The sequence below is a fragment of the Neophocaena asiaeorientalis genome, unplaced genomic scaffold (assembly GCF_003031525.2).
Source record: "Neophocaena asiaeorientalis asiaeorientalis breed wild unplaced genomic scaffold, Neophocaena_asiaeorientalis_V1.1 scaffold496, whole genome shotgun sequence".
NCBI lineage: Eukaryota > Metazoa > Chordata > Mammalia > Artiodactyla > Phocoenidae > Neophocaena > Neophocaena asiaeorientalis.
Window position 1 is genome coordinate 1,232,885 of NW_020174375.1, and position 17,859 is coordinate 1,250,743.

At 36.1% G+C, this 17,859-nt stretch overlaps 1 protein-coding gene across 3 annotated transcripts in view; it reads left to right on the forward strand.

Annotated features, from left to right (window-relative positions):
• The window catches only part of ANGPT1 (angiopoietin 1), a 269,150-nt gene that overhangs the window by 240,568 nt on the left and 10,723 nt on the right, over positions 1–17,859 (forward strand). The window contains exon 9 of one of the 3 annotated variants that reach the window (XM_024756325.1): positions 17,017–17,047. In XM_024756325.1, the coding sequence (XP_024612093.1) occupies positions 17,017–17,033 (17 nt within the window). In that variant the 3' untranslated portion in view covers positions 17,034–17,047. Of the gene's footprint in view, positions 1–7,914; positions 8,601–17,016; positions 17,048–17,859 lie in introns of those variants that run through there. The other 2 variants (XM_024756323.1, XM_024756324.1) reach the window with 2 other exon arrangements.

Here is a 17,859-nt window from a genome sequence, read left to right on the forward strand (position 1 = left end):
AATAATTTTTGTTTCATTACACATTTCTTATGGGACCAAACCATATATTTCAAGATCGAAATTGCCACACACATTTTCTATGGAACTGACATCTTAATTAATGATTAGTGATGATTTGTCAGCATACATTTATAAGCCAGAAATATCTGTGTTCTGTGATTCATTGACCTCAAGAGTTTCCCCCTTTATATAGGACATTACGACAAATCTATATATTTCAGTAGTGGGAGGGATAAATTTAAGAGGTGATTATAGGAAATATTTTCTTAGTCCCACAGGAGAGCCCTTCTTGTACCCTCCTGAGCCCAAAGAAAGGAATCAGTTTCATTAAAAACCTAATGTTTTCTCTATTATTTAACATTTAGAAAATGAAAATGTAATATCATTCAATTCATGCTTTTGTTTGTATGGATTTGTTGTATATAAACATAAATATGCAGAAAAATCTATGACTCTAAAATTATGAAAATTAAAACCTTTTCTCATTAGATTGTCACAATCAAAACAAACTTCACATTCAAAGAAAACACGGTCTTTCATACCAATTCAAAATAAATTTTTCTAAAAGTCTGTTAGTAACTACAATTACTAAAGGTTGCCAACCAAAAATTTAAAACAACAACAACAACAAAACCCCTAACAAAACATGGTATTGTTTTACATTCTTTTCCTTACCTTTTCTTTCAACACAATTTTCTTACTTGGTGTATAATATAAAAGCTATGTAAAAATGTGACCTAACCTTCTGCAGAAAGAATCTGTTGTGGTAAAAACGCGTCTCTTTTCCCACGCATAAACTATGTCAGCCTACAGACAAGACTTTGCTGAAGCTAACAAAGGACATTCTCAGTTCAATTCTAAAAGACGGGATAAAGCCATACACATAAGTTCTTAGTACACCCTGGAACTTACCAGATGCTAGCAGTAGAGAGTTGATAAATACTTGCCTTGCCTGCTATATAACCTTGAAGAAGACAAAGAAAATGAAAGAAATTAACAGCCTCTCTAACTGGTTGAAGTGACAAGATCTTGGGGAAAATACAATCATCTTAGAGTTTTTGATAACCCAGGAAGGATCTGCTAACCATTGTCAGATAACTGGCATTCCCTGGGTTTTAAGGCAAACATGTTGAGAGAAAAGATCCATATGGATAATTTAAGGTTGACCACAGAAATCTACATTGCATTACTTTATTTCAAAGCAATTTCTTATTTAGTACATAATCTCTAAGCCTGTTCCACAAAAATGTACAGTTCTTGAAGACAGGGACGTCATGCTCTGCACCACTGTATCCTCAGTGCCTAGCACACTGCCTGGCACATAGGATGTGCTTGATAAATATTGATTAAATGAATGAATTTGCTATCAGAGACTCTGAAAGGACATTGTAAAATCACAAATGATCCTGGTGAGAAGACATAGAAATAAATCAATGTGAGTATGAATGTGACTTTTTTGCGAACTTAGATTTAAAATGCCTAAGTATGTATATATGAATTTGCATGCACAAGCATGGAACAAAGGGATGAATATTGAAGACTGGGACTGAATTTTAAGAATAACCAAACCCCAGAAGACTAAACTCCAAATTGGAAAACTTTGAGTGTTAGGTTTGTAACTTTCAAATAAATTTGAACAGCCTAAGTACAAAATTTAGGACTATACTCCTTTTTTGTGGGAGGAAGTTTTCACTTATTGGAAAAAGAACAAATAATATTGGAAAATATCTTTTAAAAGATCAGTTGGGAAAAAGGTGAATCAGAACTGATAGGCCTATAGCGCCAGGCTGCCACCAAAGGTTAATAATTGACAGTGGATGAGAAATAACCAATTTTGTTTATATTTTACTCTAATAATAAATAATACAGTGAATATCTATTGCACTCTTGGTGTATAACAGTCATTTCTTCATTACCATTGACTTTAATAACTTATATGACACTTCCATAAATCCTTTGAAATAGAGATCTTTGGCAAGAATTGAGATACGGAAGAGTTAGATAAGTCGGCTAAGGTCACAGAATTAATGTCAGAAGTAAGATTTGAACTCGACCTCCAGATAAGCCATTACCTTATCCACTCCTTCCGCTGCCACTCTTAAAAGGAATGGCATTCAGAGACAAGGGTTTAGCTCTGTTTTACTGTTTGCAGCACATTTTCACAAGGATTTCCTCATTTAAACGTGGTTAAAAGTAAAATGAAGCTCAAGGGAGGAAAGAGGCAGTAAGAGAATACCTAAAGCATTTAAATGAATTCAAGATCATCAGCCAGGATAAACAACTTTTAATCTATGGAACAAAAAGAAGAGAAAGGAAAAAAAGCCAAGTGCTAGACTCGAAGGGGATGTAGAATGAAATGACAGAAGGAGTGCGGACCTCTGGAAAGGTCCTTTGCCTCCCGCACACAAGGACATGCGGCTGCCCCTTGAGGCTAGTTATTGGTAGGGCTGAATTTGTACACGTGAACTCAGCGAGTGATTTTCATGATGATCCCATTGATAACTATGGCATCAATCAGTTTTTCTCAGCCTCATCCTTAGTCACTAGCTAGTCATCCTTTATCGCTCTAACTTAGTCATCCTTTATCACTATCAAAGAGGAAAATTCTTATTCTCTGTGCAGGTTCTTTTGCTTATTGCTGATTAGAATGCGTGCATTGAAAATGAGTGAAAGAATTCCATAACCACAGATATATCTTTTTATTTTGCTGTACTTTTTACCTTAGAAAAGAAGTGTTGAGAGACATTTTGTTTAGGATCAGAAGAATTTGAGTTAGGTTTCCTGACTTTCAAATAAATTTGAACTTCCTGAGTACAGAGTTTAGAATCAAGTTCCTGTTTTCTGGGCAAAGTTTCATTTATTGGTGATAAAATGTGAATTTTCTGCTTCAAAGATAAAAGACTAAAATGATTTTTAAAGGCCTGGGAAGCCCGAGATAGTTATTACAAAACTAAATTTTAATGAGTTAAGTGTAAATGGATTAGAAACATGCATCTCAGATTTCTTATTAAAATATACATGAGGTTACAGGTTATAAAGAAAAATGCTTGGCAAAGTAAATCTCAGCAATTGCCAATCTTAAAACATTTAAGACATTTTATCAGTTGTCCCAGCAGCAGATGGAAGCTGCTGCTTTCTTCCATCTTTGCTTGCATCACTGAGTTCTTTTAAGCTTAAAGTGCCTCTTCTAGATTAACTTCTTTAAGATATTGCTCATCTGTTATTCCCAGGCACTTATAGAACAAAGTACAAAGTTAATATTTCCCCAGGATTGTAGAAGATATATAATTCAGCTATTTGGTATCTTATCAGAGAGGAACTGTAACCCAGGCGTACACTCCTCTATATGTTCACAAGGACACCTTCAATCTGTGCAAACTTGCATATGTTCTGAGTACCCATGAGTACATACGATCATTTATGAATGCCTGAGGGTACCTATGAGTAACCAGGAGTCTGCTGTACTTTTTGCCTGCTTTCTATAAATATGCTTTAAAACCACATCTTTTCAGGATTTATGTTTAAAAGACCTGGTCACGCTTAATTTTTTCAAAGAGAGGTAGAAAGTGGACAAACTGAAATATCTGATACAAAGATGTTCCTTGTTGTTCCTTGTCAGAGAAAACAGAGAATACTTACTTGCACAGAAATAACTGTTTTTGCGACCTTCAAGTTCAGAGTATTTAATAAAGGACGGTACAACTGAAATTGTCATGAGAAATAATTGCCCTTCCATTTCATTTTCTGCCATCTTAATTCATCATTTTTATTATTGTCTATTGCTCTCTGATAATCCAGAGTGTGCATGGCCCACTGGTCTTAAGATAAAGAGATAAACGCCTTGACCTCTTTGATTTTCCACATGAAATAAAAACAAATCATTGAAAACAAAACCCATAGTAGGTACTTAAATGCCATGTCTTTACAATGCAAGCATTGAACAACTGTACCCATTTGGGTGCAGATTATTTTTGTATTCCTCTAATTAACCCTACCAAGCAAATAAGGAAATACGTGGCGCTAATGACCTGGTCTTCATTATTAAATCATTATGATGCCCCGATAAGATCTAATCCTTTTTATTTCTGCTCTAATGTTTCTGCCTGCTTCCTAGATAACTTACAAAAGAGCACTTAGATAGGATTTTATAGGCTTTAATAGTGCACCGTCTTACATGATCCTTGCAGCTGTGCTGTGAAAATGGTTGATTAGACATTTATAATCCACATCTTAGGAATGAGGACGTAAGTGACTGTGTGACACTGGAAAAGTTCCTTAAACTACCTGAGCATCGGTGTCTTCACTTTAGTACTTGCCACACCATGTAGGGCTGTTTGGGTAATAAAATGAGAAAATTCATATAAGTATTTTAGCAGAGTCCCTGACACATATTAACTGTTCAGTAAATATCAAATATTATATACACTATTGCCTGAGATCCCGTAGTTATTAATTGGTGAAGTGGGCCTCAAAGTCGAGATCTTCTAATTTCTGGTCTGGTACTCTAGGCTCCCCGTTGCCCACAGGAATATTTCTAGAAATACAATAAAAACCTCCATGTCCTTGACCCTCTTTATTTTACTAGCCCTGAATTCTCCAATCCCTTATCCACTGGCATTCCAGCCAAGCCAAGCTGCTGGCAGGCACTCTCTCCAGCTCTCCCAGGGTACACAATGTCTTTAGAAATCTCTTTCTGTCCAGTGAACTCACACCCATCCTTCAGCATCCAGCTCAAGTGATGAGTACACCTTATGGACCAACAAACAGGGCATTCCGCCTCTGTTCCTAAGATTTTCTTCATCTCTGTTAAACAGCCATTATCTCATTTTTTAACAGTTTGTTGTTTCTCTCCTATACAAAATTGTGCACTCCTTGAAGTCAGGAATTTTGTTTTACTCAACTCTGACCCCTATGTCTGTCCATTGGTTAATATTTGTTGAATTGATTCTAGCTTCAATTTTCTCCCCTTCATCATGCTGCCGCATATACTCAGGGTAGCTTTGGCAGACCACACTTACAGAGTGAGGGCTCTAAATAATATTCGATTAAACATTTAACCTGTCAGATCTGGTTCCCCTGGTTAAATATTGGTTCCCATTCCTAGAGAATGTTCCGCTTGTTCACCTGATGATAGACAAGTAGCCTGGATAAACTATAAGTTTTTCCATATTGTTCAACTTTCCACCAAGATTGCCATTTCTCCACCTTCATTCCCTGCAAGTCTCCCCCTTGTTCACTATATACCAACTACACTGATGTTCTTTTAGTCCCTAAACACTAAGCTCCCTTTTTTCCTCATGGCATTGACATGTGCCATGTTCTGCTTAGAAGAGTCTTTCCCCATCTTCACATGACTCTTTCCTCATCCTTCAGGTCTCATTAAATATCAACTTCTTCCATGAACATGAAAAGTCAAGTAAGTCTCCTGTTATGCTCCGTCATAGTTCCTGATTCTAAGTGCCCCCTCCTCCTTCCCCACCTATCGTCCTTCTCCTCCTGCCCCTCCACTTCCCCTCTACTTCCTCCTCCCCCTCTCCTCTTCTTCTTCCTTTTCTCCATCATCATAGTCATGATTTGTAGGTATTTTATTTACTTGCTACTTTTTTGGGTCTGTTTCTCACATTGGGAGTAAGCTCCACGAGGGTAAGGACCACATCTGTCTTGTTGAGTGTTGTATGACAGCAATTCATGATAATTACAAACTGAATGAATAAATAAAGAAAAATGAATACAGTATATTCAGGTGTCTATATATATATTCAGGTGTCTATCAAATATAGCTTTTTTAGTAAACTAGACTAATTCAGACCATAGCGGCTTTATAAGGAGAAACAGTCAATCTGTCAATAAGCCTGTAGTCCCTTCCAGTCATCTGTCAAGCAAACTCCGTTAGATGCAGCACTAAGTATAGGGAATATAGACCATGCCTTTTCATTGCTCTTAGGATACTGAACAAAAGACTATGTGATTTGGTCTTCAGACCATCTCAGCTTCAGGCTACTGTTTCTCTTGTTAACTTTGACCCAGCCATTCTGGTCTTCTTTCAACATCTCCAAAATGCCATTGTTCTTACCATAGACATTACCCCACTTTACTCATTAGAAAATGTATATAAGATAAATTTATCCTATTCCCTCATGTGCCCCTGTTGTTTCTTGTCTCTTTCCTAAGCTCATCAAAAGTTTCCCAATGAATGTGCCCTTCAGCCTGTGCCCTTCATTGCCAGGTTTCTGTTCAACAGACCTCTGCCTTCCCACACTCTTCCAGAACTCTTATGGCTTTCTATAAACCAAACAAAACCACACGCTTTTACCCTGAGTATCCTAATGTAACTTGGAAGATCATTCTATGATTTGTAATAGTTCTCGACAGCAGAGTAACTGTGTTTGCTTTAGAGACCATGGTGGATATTTGAAAGGCTATGAAAGGCTCATTAACATGATGGAAGAGTGCCTCAAGAAGGTCATAGAAAAGGAGGAGAAAGTTAAAATACCGAAGCAATTAAGTTGAGTTTCATTTTGTCCTTTGAGAGTCTTATGGGTAAATAAATTCCCTAATATTAGAAAGCCTTTTGTGATATAAATAGCATATTTTTACTAGTTATACTTACCAAAAAATTTTCAAGGAATTAATCTTAAGAAGAAGAAGGTGAAATTTTACAGTTTTCTCCTTCCTTGCCAAATAAGAACTTGCTTGTCCCTCATGTTTTGACTGCATTAATTACTATGTTATTTGCATACAGTTGGTAAAACATTAAATATAGCGTCTTTCCAAATTCACTGACATACCTTACTTTTTCCTAGGATGAATTAGCGATTAATACAGCTCGTTAGGCCTCTAGTATGACTTTATAAACAAACCCAGCTGTATTCATCCTCCAAAATTGAAAAATGAGAACTAGCTTTTCTCCATTTAACTTTTTCTAAAGTTTCTGCAAGATGATGCTCGTGTTACAGTTAAACATCAGCTGTACAGCTTTCTCTTTCTTTAGCTATTAGTCCCTTAGGTATAACTCTGTAATCAAAGGGAGGTCAACTGTATCCAAATACAAATATGCCAGAATGTCTCTGGCATAAATCTCTCCCTAAAGATTTCAGCAGTGTTACTTCAGAAGAGGGAGAAAAAGTACTATGTTTTATCTAAAAACCTAAGAACCTAATTCATGAAAAAAATAAAGTACTGAGTTATCCTTGCAGAGAGCTATGTGGGCATAGGATCTCTACGTTACTCATCATTTTTCTTTTTACTACGTTAGAAAGAACTTGAACAATCACAGAAAAAAAATACTGCTATATAGGAACTATATGGCCACTATTGATGAACACTTCCCGTAGTGCATAAGCTACAGAGAGGGCACAGCAATTCAAATTCATAATCATTTTCTGGTATCCAGTTTATTTCAGAAGCAGCTGAGGGCCAGTTCTTGGCAAAATTATGAAGTTGATGGAGAACATTTCTTTGTATTTAGATACCAGTTGTCTAAGCTTCTGAACTTGATTGCTAATAATTAATTGTTCTGTTCCCAATAACAGGCTTCAGGTAGAATGCCTCTTAAGGGTTTCATTCTACTTGCTCTTTGTATGAATCCAGGCCTGACTATAGAGTACCTTGAAGCCCAGATGTTTCCCACCATTACATTGGGAATTGAGTCCCAATGGAGTGACACTGAAAGCTGATTTTCATGAAAGCATTCCTCTTTCTGATTGTTTGTACACTGTCTAAATTGGGTGCCATTTAAAACAATTTCACTACCACGAAGATATTTATTGAATACCTCCTTATGATTATTTGCAAATAATCATAAGTATGAATAAGTATCCCCTCAGTTAATGGCATTAATTTCCAAATGTTCAGTTTACTTATGTAATTGTTTCTTCTCCTTCTTCTCTCTTCCGTTATTAACTAATTTTTCAGGCTGGTGGTTTGATGCTTGTGGCCCATCCAATCTAAATGGAATGTTTTATACAGCGGGGCAGAACCACGGAAAACTGAATGGAATAAAGTGGCATTACTTCAAAGGGCCCAGTTACTCCTTACGTTCCACAACTATGATGATTCGACCTTTGGACTTTTGAAGGCACAATGTCAAAAGCAATTTAAAAGGCCACCAAGAAATCTGGAGAAGCCACCAGATGAGAAACTGCTTGGAAACTTCTGAAGCAAACAATATTGTCTCCCTTCCAGCAGCAAGTAGCAGTTATGTGAAGTCACCAAGGTTCTTGACTGTGAATTTGGAACCTTTTGATTTCACAGAAGCCTCTCCTTGGGGTGACTGTGTTCATATGGCTTGACTACAGAGAATGCCACTCACTGTCATGCTTTAAAAAGGGAAGAAACTGTTCAGCTCGCTGTGCTTCAAACTACTACTGGATCTTATTACAGAACTATAATAACCAGATGATAAATATGGTTTATTTCACGTAAAACCGAAGAAAAAGAAGATGAGCAACAACAACGGAAAGAGTATACGTGAAGAATAAAAACAGGCCTGCCGTAATCCTGTGGGAAAGATGTGCACCAGTGAAATGATGTTATTTCTCTGCAAACCTACTAACAATAAGTTCGTACTGTTGCACAATTTTAATAAAAGTTTAGGAGGAACAGCATTGTCCTCTGAGTTGGTTAAATGGATTTCAGAAGCCTAATTCCTAAATCATACTTACTAGTTGATTTCAGTTAACCCGTCTTCAAATTTAAATTCCATTTTGGTAAACTATAAAGAATTATAGTGCCTGAAGAATAGCAGTGTGAGGTAGAAAAACACTCCATCTCTCTTTGATTTTTTTGGTACAGTTTTCAGAAAAAATGGACGTAATCAAGTATGGACATATAAGGTGAAAAATGATCTCCCCCATGCTACAGTTTTCATTTACTTTAAAAACTGACTGATATATAAATATATTTATAGCTTGAGTAAAGTTTAAAGAATGTGAAATATATCATCAAGCCCTTAAAATAATATACATGCATTTAATATTTCCTTTGATATTATACATGAAAGCAGTATTTTAGAGTGTATTAAGTTGAAATAAAACCAAGTAAACTGGAACAGTTCATTTTACAGTATCTTCTTGCATGTGTACACTTGTATAACTTTATTATTTTTAAAATCATTACCTTCAATTCTTCACCCTATTTCATGCTAATTTAATTTTTGCTAATTAACTGAAACTTGCTTTCCAGATTCACCCTGTTCCAGTTTCTATAAAAGACATACTCTGAAGTCTATGAAAAATGAAAGAAGAATTATAAATTTCATTGTACATAGCCTGTTTATATCCATAGTAAACCTAATAGCTGTTTAATCTGGAATATGCAACATTGTCCACAGTTGATGCAAATAAACACACTTTCAAAAAAATCTACTATACCACTTTATGAAATATGTTATTTCTTCATATTTTTCTCCCTTGGACGCTGTTTTCTTAGGCAATTTCTGATGTTAATACATTATCATTAGGGAAGAAAATTGGCAAACTTTGTATTATACATTAAGGAAAACACATGCACAAAAAAGAAAATTAATCATAGTCACTTGACTAAGAAAATTCTAATTACTAGCTGCTATAAATCTCTTAATGAAAATATTCCTATGGGATAATCTATTTTAAGTGAATTTGGGGCACAGATTTTTGTGGGAATTTGAAGTTACTACAATATTTTATCAGGAAGTGCTTTCTGCCTCTAAGTGTCCAAGGTTACAAGAGTGAACAGTTTTTATCAAAACATGAGGTGTACTGTGAGATAAGAAAATTGAAATCCGTATTGGGCCTCCTTTCTTAAAAAAAATTTTTATCAGGGCAACAATACCAATTTTAGACCTGGTGACTTGATCTGTTGTGCCTTTGTGGCTTTCCTCCATTTGAGAAAATAAAGCTACTCACATTGTTAAGAAATTATTTTTTAAAGTTTACCATCAAGTGTTTATACCTTTTGTGTGTGTGTACAAACCTGTTTTGCCTTACAAGTGATATTCGCAGGTATACCACAGTTTTTCTGTTCTTGGAGACTCCTTCATAGCAGCGTTTAGCCTCTCCCTCCAAAAACCTTCTTGTTTGTTCTCATTTAAGTGAATGAAAGTGAGTGTTTTGTTTTGTGTGTTCCTACAGAGTTTTTTTTTTACCGGTCTTTTGATAAGTAATACTATTTCCCAACTCATAATACAAAAATAAAAGGAAATTATGAAAAAAAAAAAGCAAGCATGATGTTTACTGTTTTGTTACCTGGGTTTGAAAAATGAAATATTTCCAATTATTTATAATAAAGCAGTATAAAATGTTTTATGACTCCATATGTGCACTGTGTAATGCCTACATGTTTGTGGCCATTTAACATGTATCTCCTTTGCATTTAATTATTCAGGATAAGATAATTAGGTAATAAGATTTTGTCTTTAAATTTTTATGTTAATTCATGTAGTTTCTATGCCAATTTCTTCACATCAGTCACAGCTTTATTTGATTTAAATAAAATTGAAAGTAACATATTTGTGCAACTCCATCTCATTTTAAATATTTTACAAGTTTTAAAATTAGAGATATATGGAAGTATAGTCTCCATAAGGAAAAAAAAAAAAACCTACTAAATGAACTAAAGCCTCAATCTTTGAAAAATTTTCAGTCTTGGATGTGATAAGAAAGCTTAACTCCTTTAGAATGTTAGATCAAAGCAATGGTTCTGAATCCCACATCTCTACTGTATGATTGTTATGTCCTGTCAATTATTATTTTTAAAAATTTCTTATTTTTTTTTATTGAATGAAAGATTCTTTAAATGCTATAGTGCTTTACAATTTGCAAAAGCTTCATACACATGATTTAATACAATCCCATAATAGCCCTGTTTTTTCCCCTACCCTTATATTGCCTCTGCCCCTTTTCCTCTCCCCACTGGTAACCACTAGTTTGTTGTCTACATCTGTGAGTCTGCTTCTTTTTGTTTTATTCACTAGTTTGTTGTATTTTTTAGATTCTACATGTAATTGATATCATACAGTATTTATGTTTCTCTGACTTATTTCACTTAGCATAATGCCCTACAAGTCCATCCATGTTGCTGCAAATGGCAAAATTTCCTTCTTCTTTATAGATGAATAGTATTCTATCATATATATATATATATAAATACTTACCAGTTGTAAATAATGCTGCTATGAACATTGGGGTGCATGTATCTTTTCAAATGAGTGTTTTTGGTTTTTTTGGATATATACCCAGGAGTGGAATTGCTGGGCCAGATGGTAGTTCCATTTTTAGTTTTTTTGAGAAGCCTCCATATTGTTTTCCACAGTAGCTGTACCAATTTACATTCCCACCAACAGTGTACGAAGTTTCCCTCCTTTTCTCCACATCCTGGCCAACATTTGTTATGTGTGTTACTTTATTTTGTCAGTGGTTTCCATTGCTGTGCAAAAGCTTTTAAGTTTAATTAGGTCCCATTTGTTTATTTTTGATTTTATTTCCTTTGCTTTAGGATGTCCTGTCAATTATTAAATGTTGGATTATTATATGACAATTAACAATAAATTCTGGGAACTCAGTGTAGAATAATAGGATGCATTCTGAATATCTGAGTTTGGTATAAAAGGTAAAGAGCATAAAGGGCGGTAACATTATCAGCTCTTGCTGCCACAGAACTGGGACTACCTTACCTAAGTTGCTCTTATGTAAGTTAAATTTTAAAATATATGTATGCTTCCTACATATGCTGTAAGGAACCAGAAGTGACTTTCGAGAAAGTACTAAAATATTGTAAGTTACAATGGACTTAAAAGAAAATATTACAAGCACACATAAGAATATCTGTGCACTTTAATACAATGCCTAAACATCAAAACAGTGATATAAAAGGTTAGAGAAGAAAATTAAGGCTCTAAATTGAACGTTTCCATCAGGAGAAAGGTATAACAATAATATTCATAACGAGTTTCTGGATTGTAGTTACATAGCTCTCCCTTTAGGAAATTACTTTATAGGCTGAATGGACAGAGGGTGAATTATTATTTTTTTAAACATCTTTATTGGAGTATAATTGCTTTACAATGGTGTTTTAGTTTCTGCTTTATAACAAAGTGAATCAGCTATGCATATACATATATCCCCATATCTCCTCCCTCTTGCGTCTCCCTCCCACCCTCCCTATCCCACCCCTCTAGGTGGTCACAAAGCACGGAGCTGATCTCCCTGTGCTATGCGGCTGCTTCCCACTAGCTATCTATTTTACATTTGGTATTATATATTAGTCCATGCCACTCTCTCACTTTGTCCCTGCTTACCCTTCCCCCTCCCTGTGTCCTCAAGTCCATTCTCTACATCTTTGTCTTTATTCCTGTCTTGCCCCTAGGTTCTTCATAACTTTTTTTTTTTTAGGTTCCATATATATATGGTCACTTACAGTATTTGTTTTTCTCTTTCTGACTTCACTCTGTATGACAGACTCTAGGTCCATCCACCTCACTACAAATAACTCAATTTCGTTTCTTTTTATGGCTAATATTCCATTGTATATATGTGCCACATCTTCTTTATCCATTCATCTGTCAGTGGACACTTAGGTTGCTTCCATGTCCTGGCTATTGTAAATTGTGCTGCAATGAACATTGTGGTACATGACTCTTTTTGAATTATGGTTTTCTCAGGGTATATGTCCAGTAGCGGGATTGCTGGGTCATATGGGTCATTGCAGTTCTGTTTTTAGTTTTTTAAGGAATCTCCATACTGTTCTCCATAGTGGCTGTATCAATTTACATTCCCACCAACAGTGCAAGAGGGTCGCCTTTTCTCCACACCCTCTCCAGCATTTATTGTTTGTAGATGTTTTTATGATGGCTATTCTGACTGGTGTGAGGTGATACCTCATTGTAGTTTTGATTTGCATTTCTCTACTTAGTGATGTTGAGCATCCTTTCATGTGTTTGTTGGCAATCTGTATATCTTCTTTGGAGAAATGTCTGTTGAGGTCTCCTGCCCATTTTTGGATTGGGTTGTTTGTTTCATTGATACTGACCTGCATGAGCTGCTTGTAAATTTTGGAGATTAATCCTTTGTTAGTTGCTTCATTTGCAAATATTTTCTCCCATTCTGAGGGTTGTCTTTTCATCTTGTTTATGGTTTCCTTTGCTGTGCAAAAACTTATAAGTTTCATTACCTCCCATTTGTTTATTTTTGTTTTTATTTCCATGTCTCTAGGAGGTGGGTCAAAAAGGATCTTGCTGTGGTTTATGTCATAGAGTGTTCTGCCTGTGTTTTCCTCTAAGAGTTTTATAGTGTCTGGCCTTACATTTAGGTCTTTAATACATTGTGACTTTATTTTTGTGTATGGTGTTAGAGAGTGTTCTAATTTCATTCTTTTGCATGCAGCTGTCCAGTTTTCCCAGCACCACTTAATGAAGAGGCTGTCTTTTCTCCATTGTATATTCTTGCCTCCTTTATCAAAAATTAGGTGACCATATGTGAGTGGGTTTATCACTGGGCTTTCTATCCTGTTCCACTGATCTATATTTCTGTTTTTGTGCTGGCCCCATACTGTCTTGATTACTGTAGCTTTGTAGTATAGTCTGAAGTCAGGGAGCCTGATTCTTCCAGCTCTGTTTTTCTGTCTCAAGATTGCTTTGGCTATTCGGGGTCTTTTGTGTTTCCATACAAATTGTGAAATTTTTTGTTCTAGTTCTGTGAAAAATGCCATTGGTAGTTTGATAGGGATTGCATTGAATCTGTAGATTGCTTTGGGTAGTATAGTCATTTTCACAATGTTGATTCTTCCAATCCAAGAACATGGTATATCTCTCCATCTGTTTGTATCATCTTTAATTTCTTTCGTCAGTCAATCAATGTGATAGACCATATTAACAAAATGAAGGATAAAAGCCATATGATCATCTCAATAGATGTAGAAAAAGCTTTCGACAAAATTCAACACCCATTTATGATAAAAACCCTCCAGAAAGTAGGCATAGAGGGAACTTACCTCAACGTAATAAAGGCCATATATGACAAACCCACAGCCAACATCGTTCTCAATGGTGAAACACTGAAACCATTTCCACTAAGATCAGGAACAAGACAAGGTTGCCCACTCTCACCACTCTTATTCAACATTGTTTTGGAAGTTTTAGCCACAGCAATCAGAGAAGAAAAAGAAATAAAAGGAATCCAAATCATGAAGAACAAGTAAATCTGTTACTGTTTACAGATGACATGATACTATACATAGAGAATCCTAAAGATGCTACCAGAAAACTACTAGAGCTAATCAATGAATTTGGTAAAGTAGCAGGATACAAAATTAATGCACAGAAATCTCTTGCATTCATGTACACTAATGATGAAAAATCTGAAAGAGAAATTAAGGAAACACTCCCATTTACCATTGCAACAAAAAGAATAAAATACCTAGAAATAAATCTACCTAAGGAGACAAAAGACCTGTATGCAGAAAACTATAAAACACGGGTGAATTATTTTTTACAAACATAGTGAGAAACTACTCAGCATCCAGATGAAGCATTAAGAAGGTAATAGCAATATAGGTGACTAAGGCATAAGGAAACTTAAAATCAGTGAGAAAAATAAGCAAGTTACATTAATGAGCAGTACAACAAAATTGAAATTAATAAAATTAGTATGTTTAAGCTGCAAGGAGAATAAGAGTTGCAACTGAGATAAGAGTGATTATGTGCTGAAGGTTATGTTGCGTATAATAATTGTAAGGAAAACAAATTAACTACTACTCAGTAGTAAATTTTATATGTACATGTTTTTAAAATTTAAAGAAACATGTAGGCTTCCCTCAATTTACACAATACATTTTATAGAAGATGGCCTCTGAGCTTTGTTTTGAAGGTTTATTGGGAGTTTGCAGTGAAACAGAGGAACTGCAAAGGCATAAAGATGTCAGAAAGCATGGAGTTATAGGGAACCCCAAGTTATGGACTGTGAAGTTTATTTGAGAGAGGGGCAGCAGGAGATGAGGCTGGAGATGGGGCTAGATAAAGAGAGAATATAGGTCATATTCCTAAGCTTAGGCATTATTTTGTCGTTAAAGGGAGACAATGAAGGGTTTTGCACACTTTAGAAAGACTATACTTGCTGCAATTAGTCGATGCATTTGAAAGAGGTAAAACTGGAAAAGTCTGGGCTAGTGAAGACACTGTGATACAAGTCTGTTAGAATGAGGACATGATCTATACAGCAGTACAATATGAATGAACTGGATAAGCTGAATTTTGAGTGGTTTTAAGGAAAAAGAATCCAAATAATTTAATGATTAGATGGAAGGTGGACAGGGTCAAGGTCATTCCAGATTTTTGTCTTGGTTAATTAGATAGAAGATGGTGCAAATGTCCAAAATAGGGAACACGGGTTTGGGGGAGTGGCTAATGAGTTCGATTTTACATGTTGAGGTAGAGAGTCTAGTGATTCAAGCTTGACAATGGGATATATGAGTCTGAGCTCAAGCAGGACTAACGTGGAAGATAGTGGGCTCTATATTATCTAGGCAGAAAGTAAAATTACTAGATGAGATTATTTCACGAGAGTATATAGTGAAATAGATCTCAGTGAAACACTTGATGGAACATAAAAATTTTAAGGAGCAGGTAAACAGAGAATTCAAAAAGGAGATGATAAATTACAGCTAGACAAGGGAAAAATCATCAGGAGGGAATGGAGTTATGGAAGTCGGTGAGTAGATTGCATCAAGAATCAGGGGTGCCTAACTCACCATAGAGGGTAGAGGCATTGTGATTGAAAAGTGTCCATTGAATTTGGCATTCAAGGGGCCATTGGTGATTTTTGTAAGGCCAGAATTAGGGGTGTAAGGGTAGACACCAGATAGCAAGAGGGTTATGAATAAATGGGAGGTAAGGACAAGAGGAAAATTCAGAGTTCAGACCCTTCCTATTTAGAATGACTTCTAGGATACCGTTATAGGTGAGGGGCTCATTAGAAATGCAGAATCTCAGACCCCATCCCACTACTTAGAATCTTCATTTTAATATGATCTTCAGATGACTCGTGGACATTAAAGTTTGAGGAGGCTTGGTTTAGATTAGACTTTCAAAAAGAATGCTGAGAATGGAAGGAGATAGGGAGGGAACTAGAGGGACAGGAATGGTTTTTAGGATGACAGGTGTGTGAATGTACATGAAGGCTAAGGAAAATGAGCCTTTAGATGAACTGAGGTTAAAAGAAGGAACAGAAAGCTCCTTGAGGAACAAGTGTTTTGAGGTTGAGAGCATGGGATATTGGGAGTTCGAACAGGAGGAGAAACATCTCTTCCTCTAGGAGAAGAGATTAGGAGAGACTGAAATGCTATAGGAGGGACAGCCACCTAATGGCCTCTGTTTCATAGAGGAAGTGGAAGGGAAGGAAATTTTATGAGAGTGTGGGCAGTTCAATTAAATAGTGTTTGAAAATAGGTTTGGAATAACCACTTAAGGTAATGGGAGAACTAAACGCCCAAAGGAGTCACAACTTTACCAAGTGCTTCTAAAGGTTTAATTGAGACTGGAAATCATGAGTGTGGACAGACTAATCTACTTTTCCCAGTGATTTTCATGTGTGTGAAGATAATGAAATAAATAGCCTCACCTAAAAGCTCACTCCATCATACCTAGGTCACTTACAGCACCTAGTGCCCACTTCAGCCTACAGCATTTGTGCCTGTGAATGTTCATATCCAGGAAAACCGTCTCCTCTTTGAAGTTCACCCAAATTCCCCTAAACTCAATCACTCACCCTCCTTCTGTGCTCCCATGGCATTTTACTTCTACTTATATGAGACAATTTTCAGTTTGTCTTGTGTTCCAGTCCACTATGAATATACTTGTTCTCTGTCCAGATAACGAGCATTTTGGGTCGGGGATCAAATTTAATTTTTTTTTTTTATTACTAGAACCTGACATTGTGTCTAGAACATTCTTGAATCTCAATTAAGTGTCAGATGATTTGCACTTTTTCTGTTCCAAACTGTAACTTGAGTTCTTATTCTGTGTCTTATTTTACTTTGTGTTTCCAGGAGCCAGTATAATATGAAGACAGCTTAGATGGTAAGTAAATTGGGTTGATTGGGTGAGTGGGTGGAGGGATGGATAGACCCATGACACATGAATGAAAACTGCAGGAAATCAAAATGATCTATGTCTTTTTTTTTTTTTTTTTCCTGAGAGGTTATATTTTAAGAAAAATGCCTTTCTGCTTTCAACAAAAAATTATAAAGACACATTTTTTCCCCAAACATCAAAGAACCTCAGATTATTTATATACTAATGAGAATCATGTGGGTTATATTTTTTTCAAAATTAAAGCTTTTTTGTTTAGAGTAAAAGGAACAGCCAGAAACAAGAACTGGATCCTAGCATAACAAAAACATTTGCTTATATTTGAGCTGCCTATGTCCAAACTAGTAATAAACACGAGTCTAGTACTCAGAGAGCAACAACGCTGATCTGAGCCCCACCCCAGGAGGGGACAGCCAGAGTGCGGATGACAGCATTTCTGGTGGCAGTGGAACAGGGAAAAGGAGGCGTGGGAATTTCCATTATTGTACCAAGAAACCCCACAAAGCCTCTGCTGTAGTCTCTTCTGGACTATCAGGTTCCGATATTATTGCTTTTGTGAGGTTGAGAGTAGGAATAAGCCACTTGGAGAGGGTGCCTGGTGTGTAGACAGGGATCAGTAAAAGTGCGTTCACTGACAGTCTCTGGGCCTCAAGACTGGGAAGTCTCACAGCAGACACTACTGGTGCCCCGAGGCACTTTCTCTCCATAGGAAAGGCTGTTTACTGGGAAAACTTGCCATCTGTGATTCTCTATCAAGAGTTCTGGGCTTTTGGGGGGGGGGTTGGGGGGTTGTTTTGGTT